This window comes from Bemisia tabaci, chromosome 3 (assembly GCF_918797505.1).
Source record: "Bemisia tabaci chromosome 3, PGI_BMITA_v3".
Lineage (NCBI taxonomy): Eukaryota > Metazoa > Arthropoda > Insecta > Hemiptera > Aleyrodidae > Bemisia > Bemisia tabaci.
Genome location: NC_092795.1, coordinates 10,297,523 through 10,310,001, shown reverse-complemented (window position 1 = coordinate 10,310,001; position 12,479 = coordinate 10,297,523). Strand labels below are relative to the sequence as shown.

Here is a 12,479-nt window from a genome sequence, read left to right as displayed (position 1 = left end):
GCACCGAGGCAGTTGCGATCGGTTGCGCGTGTAAAATCGCGCGCTAGATTTCTAAAAGAATGCAAGGACCTTCAAATAACCTCGGGTTGCCTCTCAAAATAACACTTTCAGCAACCTAACCATTAATGCACTAAAAATATTAATTGCTTTGTTTCAAAATTTGTGAAGTATACATCAAAATATTCAATTTCAAATGCAAGAAATTGGACGTTTATTGATGTTTTCGCAGGGAAAAATTAAAATTCCCAGAAAAATTGCTTACCAATATTTTCTGTACAGTGTAAAATAACATGCGATTGTTGCCAACATGGAGTCAGCTGTCGCATCCAGCGTGTTCGGAAAGTTCCGTTATCTCTTGGTGCTGGTGGTTATCAGTCCTTGTCGGTGTAATTAATTGCATTCTTTCCGATAATTCGTGTTTGTCATTTGAGTAATCTCGCAAAACCATCAGTATGTCAGAACCAGTGTGCAAGAAACCCAAAATGCCGTCCACGCTAGCTCAACTTAAGGAATTCACCACTGTGGTGGCCGATACTGGCGACTTCGAAGGTAATCCTTAAATCCTTGATACTGTAGAGGTTAGAAAAGTCACATTCAGGGGTCAACCTGTTGAATACTATAACATGACCAAATAGTTCTCACACTTTGCTATTTTCAAACCCAAGTCACCCTTTCACTCTGCAGCTTCAAATCATCACTTCAATGATATTGTAATGTCATTTCAGAGAGAAAATTGGCAACATGAGTTCCATCGCTCATGCCTCTTGGTTTTAAGCAGCAAAATCTTGTACCAGGGAGAGCAGATGACATAAGGTTGCACGAACTTCATGCTTTTATTTTTCTAATTGAAAGGAGCTCGGTCGAACTGAAGGCAGTTACTTACCATACAAGTGACGTTATACTTACGATTGTATGTTGATGACTCTTCCTGTACCTATGTGAACTCATACAATTCTACAACTCGGGGGGCAAAATTCATTCTGATTGTATCTGGCAACTTTCATCCTCTAGAAACTTCTGGAATTTTGTTTTGTTTGGGTGCATCACAGTTTTTACTCGCAACTTTCACCCAATGATCTCTAGACATTCCCGTTGCTTACCTGTCAGAGATCTTGAATTTCATGAACCATTCCAGAACATTTCATTAATACTGCATTGAGTAAAGCAGCTGTTCCTTCAACAGGTTTCCGTATTTTACGTATCTGTTATCTCATGGAGTCTCCTAGGTTTTCTGGTCATCTTTCACTCTCAGTAATTTTTTAAATAACCCAAAATATTAGAGATTCTTTTACAACCTGTTTTGGTTTTACTCATCACAATTTTGGAATTTTTTGTAGCCATGAAGAAATACAAACCCACGGATGCAACAACAAATCCATCTCTAATTCTTATGGCAGCATCCATGCCACAGTACAAAAATATCATCGATAAAGCTGTAGAATATGGAAAGAAGAATGGCTCGTAAGTAGTTCTTAAAGAAATTAATTATTTCACCATTGTCACTTAGTAAATTAAATACTCACAAGATTTGAAATCTTTGCCAAAGCAGACAAATTTTTATCTTGAAATGGGTTGTACTGAAAGTTCAGCTTGCTTGCCACATTTGAGCAGACGGTAACACCCAGCTATCGACATAGGGCTTGCACAGGGTTCTAGATTGAATCCTTAGCTTTAGGTGAACAAAGACCTTACGCAGATCTCCAACTTCAAAATGTTAAAGTTATAGTATTTTAAAGGTGATGTATAGAGAGGCACCATAACATTTCACCAGAACTTTTTTTATTAAAAAAGCTCATTGCGGAGAACGTAGAAAATCAAACTTTGATCGAGGAAAGAATTATAGGAAAAAGTTTGCAACAGAGAGTATAAGTGGCAAAAGTGTGACATTCCAAAAAAGTTACAGTGAAAACCAGTGGAAGAATCTCAAGTGTTGGCACACAAGCTTAGTCTGTTAGATCAGAAGTTTGCAATCGCACAGGCATTACTCATGTTCATGATGAATACTGACTCTTGGGAAACGCAACATTTTATCATTAGTTATTATTTTAGGAGTAGTTTTTCATGGAAAAACAGTCAAAGAGAAATAAAAGAAATTTATATGAGGAACTGATGCCTTTTCTTAACATCAGCATTCTTGAGCATAAGAAATGCCCGCATGACTGCAAATTCTAATCTGACCAACTGAGCTTGCTCTCAGAAATTACCAGTAGAAGGAGCTGAAGTTTCTAACTTAGAGGGAGCACTCGAGACTATAATACCAGGCACATTGGCCATCTTTGGTCTTTATTGTCTGGCTAGAACTGGGGAAAGAAAAGAAATGGACAAATGTCACATCAGAAAATGGCACCATTCAACAGAAATTCATGTGCTAACCGACTGATGATCGATGCATTCAGGTTGATGTGACTTTGGCTCATTCTTTTCTTTCCCCAATTTGATACTCTTGCTGTTCTAGCAAGTTAATGCTCCTGTTAGCAGCCTGCAACGATTTTTCTCAGTTCAAACCTTTACTCTCTCCTCTGAGTTTATTTTTTTGTTTGCAAGTCTTTTCAACTCTGCTTTAATTCTCTCGTACTGAAATTGAGTGAAAACTTCTAATTTCTATGAGTTTAATAAACCCATACACTTTTCTGTTTCCGGAAAATTCTTACTTGCCAGTGGGCGTGAAGTTTAAATTACAGCTGTGAACATAAATCAATTCCAGATTTCCCTTTAGTTTTCTGATCACTCTGTGAAGAATAATAAAAAATATTCTGTGGGGAGGTGAATGAGAAAAAAGGCAAATTATTTTGAAGTGCTATGCAATGTTACAAATAAGAAGAACTTTTGCAACCCACCTATTTTATCAGTTTTTTTCTTATCTCCAGCAATTAGTCTCGTACATTCCAATTTTGTGTTTTCGTGCCTCAATACATATTGCATGTTAAAAGTCAGTTTTCTCAGTAAGAAATTACTTTTCTCCTCTTTTTTCGATTTTGGGTTTCTGGGCCCACTACTCTTTTCTAGAAAGATAGCTTTCAAACGCTACCTTATCCCTCAAGCTTGGCAACAAGGTTATTCTCCTCTGAATGCTGTGTGAAAATTTGTCGTCACAGCCCATCACCTTATCTAAGTTTGCTTTGTAATCTGCCCTCTCAAGGTTGCCAGGTCTCAAAATTTCCTTATGATTTCCTATGGAACCACTCTGTTACTCTGCATTAGTTGGCAATGTTTTGCTGAACCCGCTCCTCTATTTTATTGATACTTCAATGTCAAAGCCAATGCCCTTGTTTTGCTGAAAGATCTCTCTTTCGCATTTTCAGTAATAGAATTAAAATTTGTAGAGCCAAAGGTGCTTTGGGAAGATGACTCAATGAATCTTTTATTTAATTTTAAGCTTCTGATTTACAAAGTATATAAATGAATTTCACTAAAAAAGCCTCTTAAAAATTGCTTTCAGCTAAATTGTCAGTGTTAATTATTCAAATTTTGATGATAAGAGGTCCTTTTTCTGCATGTTTCATAATGCTAGAGATGTTGAAAGGGCAGGTCAATATCATACAGCAATGAAGCCCAAATTCAATGACAGCAGTACACAGTTAGAGTCCATGCCAAGTAAATCAACGCCCTTTTGGACTGCGACAGAAGGTCTGTCATCTTGATTCTTGCATTTACTTTACTTGTAAAAGTGACATGAGCCGATCTTCTGTCCCAGTTTAAAAATGCGTAAACTTATCTGGCATGGACTCCAGAAGTTGATTACAATTACTTTAACCAGTATCTGAACAGCTAGTTACGTAGTGTGTCAAAAATGAACGTTTCAACTGAAGAAAGACAGAGAGAAATGGAAATCTTTCTCTAGTAACCCAGTCATGGTAGAACATTTTACTTTTGGAGATCCAAATTTTCCTTAATGGGAGCATTAGTTATGCCATCCTCTTCTTGGCTGTTGAGCCTCCCTCAGGTTGCTCAATAAGTCTATGGGTAGTCTATGGTAGAGGAACAAACGTCAGGTTCGTGATTAATTATTTGACCCTGAAGTTCCTCATTCAAACTTTTTCTGTCCTGCTTTTGTATGAATTAATCTTCATTTACTGTGACTCTTCGGAAATTTTCAGAAAAATTCTATAATGTCCACCTTTTCTTAAATTTTTTTTACAGAACTCCCAGTGAACAAGCAGAGGCTGCCCTTGACAGACTAGTCGTCTTGTTCGGACTTGAAATCTTGAACATCATTCCCGGTCGAGTTTCCACTGAAGTTGATGCCAGGTACTTAACCATCAGTGATCATTTTTTGCATTGTTTACTGTTGACAGGGCTGTAGAAATTCCCAGCCACCAGCAAGTTGTGCAAAAATTGAGTGTTTTTTCTAAAGAGGTTTCGAAAATGGGAATGCAATTATATATCTACAACTTTTAATAACTGTTTTTAATCAATTCTCATTTCCATTACTTCGTGGACACTGCTGAGCACTCTCCTAGGATTTCTTAATGTTGCCTTGTAATGAATATCTTTAATTCCAGCAAAACTGGGCATTTTTTTTAACATTGTAGAGTGTTAATTCACGATATTTCATTCTCAAACTACGAGGGTCATCCAAAAAGTAAGTTTCCCTACATTGTATCTTCCGAACGAAAAGAGATAAATTAGATCGGTAAAAAGGCCCATATTAGGCATACTCTAAGCTTTAAAACAAGCTCAAGTTTTTGAAAATCGGTTAAGGGGTTCGCGAGTAAACTTATTTTTACTGAGACAACCTCCTGTCGCCGCGTGCCCACCTCCGGGGTCAGGATGCGCGGAGAGTCGATTATAGAGGACTCGGGTTATCGCCTCTATACATCACATCAACAAGAAATGTTAAAGTTTTCATTGAGTAACTACCTTACTAGTAGTTAGTAGTAGTTACCTTACTTTTTGACGTAGTCTCCACATCTTCTTTGACATTTTTGGTATCATTACAGCAGCTTCTTGACGCCCTCCGCGTAGAAGATCTCGTCTTGGCTCCGAAACTAGTCATTGACAGCGATCTGCACTCCCAAATCAGTTGCTTTGCGTAGGGAAATTTTCCCCCAATCCTTCAAACTTTCGTACTTTAGCTTCATGTGACTTTCATTTGTTCCCGAGCGGAAAAACTTCCACGATGGAAGCGATTTTCAACCGATTCAGAGGTACAGATCGCTGTCAATGACTGGTTTCAGAGTCAAGGCGAAAGCTTCTACGCGGAAGGCATCAAGAAGCTGCTATGATGATACCAGAAATATCAAAAAAGATGTGGAGACTATGTCAAAAAGTAAGGTAAGGCCTACTCAATGAAAACATTAAAATTCCTTGTTGATGTGATGTATAGAGGCGATAACCCGAGTCTTCTATAATCGACTCTCCGCGCATCCTGACCCCGGAGGTGGGCACGCGGCGACAGGAGGTTGTCTCAGTAAAAATAAGTTTACTCGCGAACCCCTAAACCGATTTTCAAAAACTTGAGCTTGTTTTAAAGCTTAGAGTATGCCTAATATGGGCCTTTTTACCGATCTAATTTATCTCTTTTCGTTCGGAAGATACAAGGTAAGGAAACTTACTTTTTGGATGACCCTCGTATTATTTGAACTTTTCTCTGCAGCCTGCTCTTATTAGATTGTTGAGTTCATGTTATCAGAATTTACGGTTTAACTAGAAATAATCAGTGTAGCGATTTTTCTCCCTCTTTTTCAGGTTATCCTTCGACAAAGATGCCAGTGTTGCCAAAGCGCTGAAATACATAAAAATGTATGAAGAAGCAGGAATTAAGAAAGACCGAATCCTAATCAAACTGGCCTCAACATGGGAAGGAATCCAAGCAGCAAAGTATGTAATTATTTCTTGATAAGTTCAAGCTACAATGTCAAAATTCGAACTAGGATTAAGACAGTTAATGTAAACCTACTCTCAATTTTCTTTCTACTGTTAGTGCCAGAATTTATTTGAGCAGCTGACTCCAATTAGGTATTTTGTAAAAGAAAGCTTTAGAATACCATTTAAAAAAAAAGACAAATTGCCAAATTTTGCTTTTAGATACCTCAAAATAATCTTTAAACTCATGATGTAATTTTGTGAACTAACAAAATAAGTATTTTGAACGGTTATCTATGTAGACAGTGAGAGGAAAGCAACAAATGTTTGATCTCTGCTTGTCCAGTATTTGGTAAAGAAAAAGAAAGACTGGTGTTTTTAGGGAAATGTGTGGAGATTATATACATGTTGGTGTTCCTATGCAATGTGAACCTGAAGCTGGAAGGTAATAGCTCTATGACTCAAGGAAACTTTCCCAGGTCCGAAGGAAAAAAGTTTTTTAAAACAATCCTGTAGCAAAGTTCTCAGTAGATCTACTCCTGAACCTGTTTATAAGCAGAGATGTGTAGACATAGAATCTTTATTTAAATAATACATATTGATGCTGGAACGAAAAAATTATAGAAATTACATTTATCAATTATTAATTTTTACCTCTTTCCCATCATAATATTTTGTTCGGTTTCACAATGGGTACATCACTAATATTTTGGTAAATACTCACCGAAAACTAAACCCATTAACTTATTATATGAAAATTTGTACCCTTCTCTTGTTAATTTGAATATTGGCATCGTTTCAGAACCCTAGAGACACAGCACGGAGTTCATTGCAACCTGACTCTCTTATTTTCATTTGCCCAAGCTGTTGCCTGTGCAGAAGCTGGTGTGACTCTCATTTCCCCATTTGTTGGCCGAATTTTGGACTGGTATGCCTCTCATTTTCTTTTAGTAATAATCAGCTCTGCAGTCATAGAATTCTTAGTTCGTCAATTGTTGCAAATACATTATCTCTGATAATGGTGGATATTATGGAATCATCAAGCAAGCAAATCACGGGCTAAGGAACATTACTGCCTAACTGACAATTTTGGCGAAAATGAGTTAGCAACTTTGCCGCATTCTTCAGTATGGAATACGCAAGCTGATGTTTTTAGTTTTTTCTAATCCCGCATGGAAGCCCTGTAAAAATGCTGTAATGTCTAAAAAAATTGCAAATCTGACTCCAAAATTACAAAAATGGCGAAGTTTCTTCTTTGTCCTGTAAAATCTTCATCTTGCAGATAGGCGGTATTGTTTCCTGTTCATCAAAATTTTGTTTACCAAACTTAAAGTCGAGGACCTCGCATCAAATTTTGCAATTACTCATGCTGATGTCAGGTCCAAGCTTATATTTTTTCTCCAGCACTAACACACCGTGCATCTCTTAAAAATCAGTGCAGGTAGAATTAGAGACCATGTAAGATTTCACCTGAACCCAGTTTTCATCACATCACAGCACTTGGAAATGCCAAAGCGTTTAGTGCATGCTCATGCCGAAAACTCAGAAGATATTTCATGCTGCAGAAAATTCATCTGATTTATGTGTTGCGCTTGTTTTGCCGCCTTAAATTTCTCAATTCCATATGAAAAGTAGTAATGCAAATTTCTATGAGTAAAACCAAGGAATTAAAAACAGAATAATATGTTGATAACTTTCTATGATTTGCTCAGTTTTCTTTGTAAAAGAATGATCAAATCTCTTTTTTCGCATTTGCTTCGCATTTAAAGACCGGTGTCTGCAGTTTATTGTAGTACTGTAGTTTTATTTCTTGAAGCTTGTTCTTAAGTAATTCAATCAATGATTTTTGCCCTCTAGGTATGTGGCCAATACAAACCAGAAAACATACGAACCACATGAGGACCCAGGAGTACAGTCGGTAACTAAAATCTACAGTTACTACAAGAAATTTGGCTACAAAACAGTCGTCATGGGAGCCTCTTTCCGAAACACTGGTCAGTACTCCTAAACTATCTTTTACTTCCTCTTTTTTTTTTTTTTTTTTTTTTTTTTTTTTGAAGATTTTAAGTACTTATTTTGTCAATAGCTATGCTCAGGAGCAATTTGCCGGCTGATCATTGGTCAGTTCTGCGTTCAACAATGTGGGCACAATGAAAGTAAGCTCAAAGGAATGGACAGGATCACTTGTTTGATCCTATGATTCTCCTAATGGTAACTACTAAGCGCCTAGTTTGACTTTGATGTCAAACCTTGTTTCTATCTATTGAACCATCAAGAAAATTTGATGGCCCTTCTGGGAAACTTCAGTGTCATAAAATGCAAAATAGCAAGGTTTCGAGTGGTCTGGAAAACGTGGAAAGTCAGGAAATTTTGCCAGTTGCGCAACTTCAGTCTGTTCTCGACCTCAACCAGTTCCATTCAAGAAAGGGCAAACAACTTCCAAGTGCCACTTTCCATAATTTAAATCTTCAGAAATGGAAATTTGGTTCAAAGTTTAACAATGTCAGTACCATTAAATGTTGAAACATCTGAGTAGAAATCTTGTTCTAAGGTCCTGGGAATTAGGAAAGTCAGGAGTCAGGAAAATCGCAAAAGAAGTCAAGGAATTGGAAAATGGAGACAGCCGAAAAACACTGAAGGTGACCGTGTTTAAGATTGTATTAAGGAAAGTTGCAAACAAAATTTTGGTGTCAAGTCAGGAAAAAGTGCAGCCATTAAAGAGCAAAAACTAAGCAACATATTAACTCAACTGCGCTAGTAGAATTTGTTGATCCCAAGTGTATTTCTCAGAAACTTTTGTGCTTTTATTAATTTTACTGGATATCAAATAAAATACCTCAGAATACTAATGTATACCTTAATGTTTTTTATCCAGGAGAAATCAAAGCGTTGGCTGGTTGCGATTTATTAACCATCAGCCCAGGGCTTCTCGAAGAGCTGGACAAGAGCACAGAACCTTTGGTGGAAAGCTTAACGGAGAAATCTGGTGTGTATTCCTTCAAATATTCTTAAATATTCTTAAGACCTTTATGATTAACAATTAATTTAAGAAAACGTCTCATTGAATTGGATTTGTTAAAGGCTTTTAAAGAATCTGGTTGAAAAAGAAAGTACTGAATTTTTAAGAGTTGTGCGGAAGCACTGAAACAGTACGAAAATTCTGCAAGAAGATCTGGAATTTTTTGCTTGATGCCAAGCATGTTTTTAAGACAGCCTGGAAAGTATGCAATCCTTCGTGGATTGATTTTTACTGCAGTATTTGCTCACCACAGTGCGATTGTGTGGCCAGTTCATCTTTAGCCCACCAATTTGTTTCAAACTTCGTGGCTCCGTTATTTTTTTTTTGCAACTCGCGTATGAGTTTCCAATTTTGTCTCATACATGCACTAAGAAGGTATTTACCTTCCATTGAGATACTGAAAATTTTGGGAATATACTGTATAAGCACTGAATTTTGGCCAGCCAGCTTGAGTTTACACCCTGATAAATGTTATATTCTGATCTGAAGATCAAAATGAAACATTTTTACCAAGACTATTCTCTATTTCCCACATGTCCAACTCTGTTATAAGTAATTCTGTTATTCGCTTGTTCTAGACAAAACAGAGCGGTTTGATCCACAGAATAGATAAAACTGAACCCCACATGCTTGCAGGGTTTAATTAGTGGTAACTTACCAAAATTATTGCGTGAATTGGGGGAAACTTCTTCTTCTGAAAACCTCCTTTCATTATTTCAATCAGCCCCTTAGCCTGCTTTCAAGGAGGATACTTGCGGTGATAATAAGTGGTCTCAACATGAGCAACTTCCCTAACAAATGCTTCCATAAATTTTCAAAATATTTTAGTGTTTGAAAATTCCCTCCCTCAAATTTCATTTTATAATTTATGTCTAATTGTGTGTTGTAGCTAAGAAAACTGACCTAGAGAAGGTGTCCTACAACGAAGCGCAGTTTCGCTGGGAGTTGAATGAAGATAAAATGGCAACCGACAAACTGTCTGAGGGTATTCGCAAGTTTGCTGATGATGCCCGTAAACTTAAGAAGATCCTGCAAGATGCCATCTCTAAGAAGTAGGATGTGTAATATACATTATCCTATCCGTGCCTTCAAGATTTGCCCAGAAAAACAAAAATGTCTTCTCACTTGAAAAGTTTTCTTCCGTGTTCATGTATTCTGACTGAAATCATTTTTCTTTCAGCAAACTTAAGTATCTCTGTTTCAGTTATTAATTTCAATCTCTTGATAATGAAAACTTAATTTCTCACACTCACATCTCCTCGGAGTGACTGGCTACTTTTTTTATCGAGCCCTCACTATTTTTACTAATTCTCTTCTTCCCATAATGTTGCATGGAAAAGTTTTATGATGAAGAGATTTTTAAACAGAGAGTATGTTCAATCAAACATTATCTGGTGAAATGATGTCCCCTTTTCTCTCAAAAAGGTGGCTTTTTATTTTAATTTAAGTTTTGTAATAATCATTGGAAACAACTCATAGTTTATATTTTTCGCTAATCTTGCCGAAGTGGCTCGATAAATGTTACCCAGCTTTTTGTGATTGCTTTTTCTTACTATTAAGATATTTTCTACTTAATATTTGCAGCTGAACAATCGTGTCTTTGAAAGTGCATTTCGAAAACTGCATTCTAAATTATCAAAATTATTCCTTCTATCCTGTAAAGCTGCAAGAAGGAATTAGGTGACTATGACAGGTCCTTGAGTGCATTTTATTTTAAAGCTAGGTCTCAGATTCTGCAGCATTTAATTCTTTTTTATGAAAACATGTGATAGGAAACATTCCCTTTTTCCCAGTGCCAGTAAGTCTAGTGAACATAAAATAATAAATAAATTTTAAGATTTTTTAATTCCTTGAGAATAATTTAAAGTCTATTTTATGCTGTTACTTAAATTTTTAATTTTTTTGACTATCTATAGTAAATGTCATTTTAAAGTTGTGGTTGTCTATTTTTGGGATGGAAGAAAATAAAGTCAAGTTAGCTGTTTATTATTGGTTTTTTTTGTTTGTCATATTTCCGGTGATTCAATAATTTTTTCATTTTTTCATTTACTGTAAACTTGAACAAAAACTGCCATTCATTACATTTTCTCCATCACGACAGTGAATCTGCAAAAATATGTAGGTATCTCGATTTGTGTTGCCACAGGTTTCCTGTAATATGTAGTTAAAATAAATAAATTATAAACTCATTATTTACAGAAAAATAGAAAAGTATTAAATAGAAAAATACCCTTGGCATTTATTGAAAACTTCCCTAATTTTTCTTTTCTAAGTGAAGAATATTCTGTGAAAATTTCAATAGTGTGGGTCTGTCCTCCTTTGATAACGATGAGCAAAGATTTTGAAACACAACAAACAAGATGCGCACTTTTGTAGTTTTACTGTCCTTTTTTTCTTTTTCTTTTTCATTGTCCATCCTTTTCCACTTATTACATCTTTCTTATTTAGTTTCAATCCTAGGATGTTGACACAGTAAAATATGTCAAATTGGGCTGTCGCCTCAAAAATCCTCCTTTAATTAGCTCTATGCCTAACTATCTCATAAATCAGAATTTCATCTATCCATAATTTTTGCTGTGTCTTCTAGTGGAGATCCACTAAATCATATTACCAACCATTAATCTGAGCAAATCCAACCTGCTTTCACTAAGTCAAGTACATCGCAAGGAGACAAAAATGCAAAAATCCCCCCAAGTTGTGATTTTCTATTCGTTTAAAACAACTTCTGGATTGCCATCCCAAGGATGCCGTTTTAAATCTATGTTGTTACATATCTATAGTGTAATGTATTCTTGATAACATACAGAGATAAACAGAGTAACAAAAGACCCAAGTACGAATCATAGACTGAATAAAGGAAAATACATATGTATATGGTTGACTCAGTTAGACTGGTAGCTGGGTCACAGCAAACACCAAGGGCACGATGACAAAAGTAATCTCGCAAAGAGATCATATTTTGAGGTGGAAGTTAAAAGTAAATTATGTGAATCAAAATGAAGAATATTTACTAAGTAAACAAGAACGAATGAAAATAAAACAAAAACTCTTAACAGAACAAAAACGAATTAAGAATAGGTACAGTGTAATAGAGGTAAAATTTAATTTCAGCAGAAATATCCCATAAAGTAACTTTTAATGTTAGCACAGGAAGCTACAAGTATAAGGAAGCCCCATTAGGATTATGTGCAGTGCAAGCAAATAACCCATTCAAGTAACAATGATTGTGCAGTGAGAGTCACACGCATGACTTCTGAGAATAGAATTTGCTGAGTGTAGCAATTTCTGCCTCAGTTAACAAATAACTAACACTCATTGTTGCCTCTAAATCAGGAAAGAACATCTGCAAAGCGAAACATGCAATCAAAGTAAGAATCATCTGGCTGTGTCTGTGTTGTTAAACTAGATGGGCATAAACTCTCTTCAAGATCCCTGCCGTTTGGCTGAATATGAAAAGACCCTCCTAGGGGGTGGTCTACTATCTCTTACCAAAATTGATCTCCCTGTCAAAGCCACACTTAATTTGTTTCCTTTTTCTTTTTTTTTTTTTAATCTTCAACACTGTTCTGCCATGTCAAAATGATTTTTTTGGTGGAACATTATGAAGCTAAAAAACTTGAGTTCTTTCAAAATTTAGAAACTACTCAGAGTCAGA

General features: G+C 36.1%; 1 protein-coding gene across 1 annotated transcript; it reads left to right on the top strand.

Moving 5' to 3' along the window:
• The first annotated feature begins 336 nt into the window (after nt 1-336).
• Taldo (transaldolase) lies at nt 337-10,810 on the top strand. Its single transcript, XM_019042257.2, has 8 exons — nt 337-549; nt 1,338-1,461; nt 4,141-4,248; nt 5,689-5,820; nt 6,608-6,733; nt 7,663-7,799; nt 8,681-8,791; nt 9,714-10,810. Exons 1-8 carry the CDS (start codon nt 453-455, stop codon nt 9,878-9,880), a joined length of 1,002 nt encoding a protein of 333 aa, XP_018897802.1. The 5' UTR covers nt 337-452; the 3' UTR covers nt 9,881-10,810.
• The last annotated feature ends 1,669 nt before the right edge of the window (nt 10,811-12,479 follow it).

Coding starts and splice junctions, on each gene's coding strand:
- Taldo (XM_019042257.2), top strand. CDS start 453: ATGTCAGAACCAGTGTGCAAGAAACCCAAAATGCCGTCCACGCTAGCT. Junction 550..1,337: donor CGATACTGGCGACTTCGAAG/GTAATCCTTAAA, acceptor AATTTTTTGTAG/CCATGAAGAAATACAAACCC. Junction 8,792..9,713: donor AAGCTTAACGGAGAAATCTG/GTGTGTATTCCT, acceptor TGTGTGTTGTAG/CTAAGAAAACTGACCTAGAG.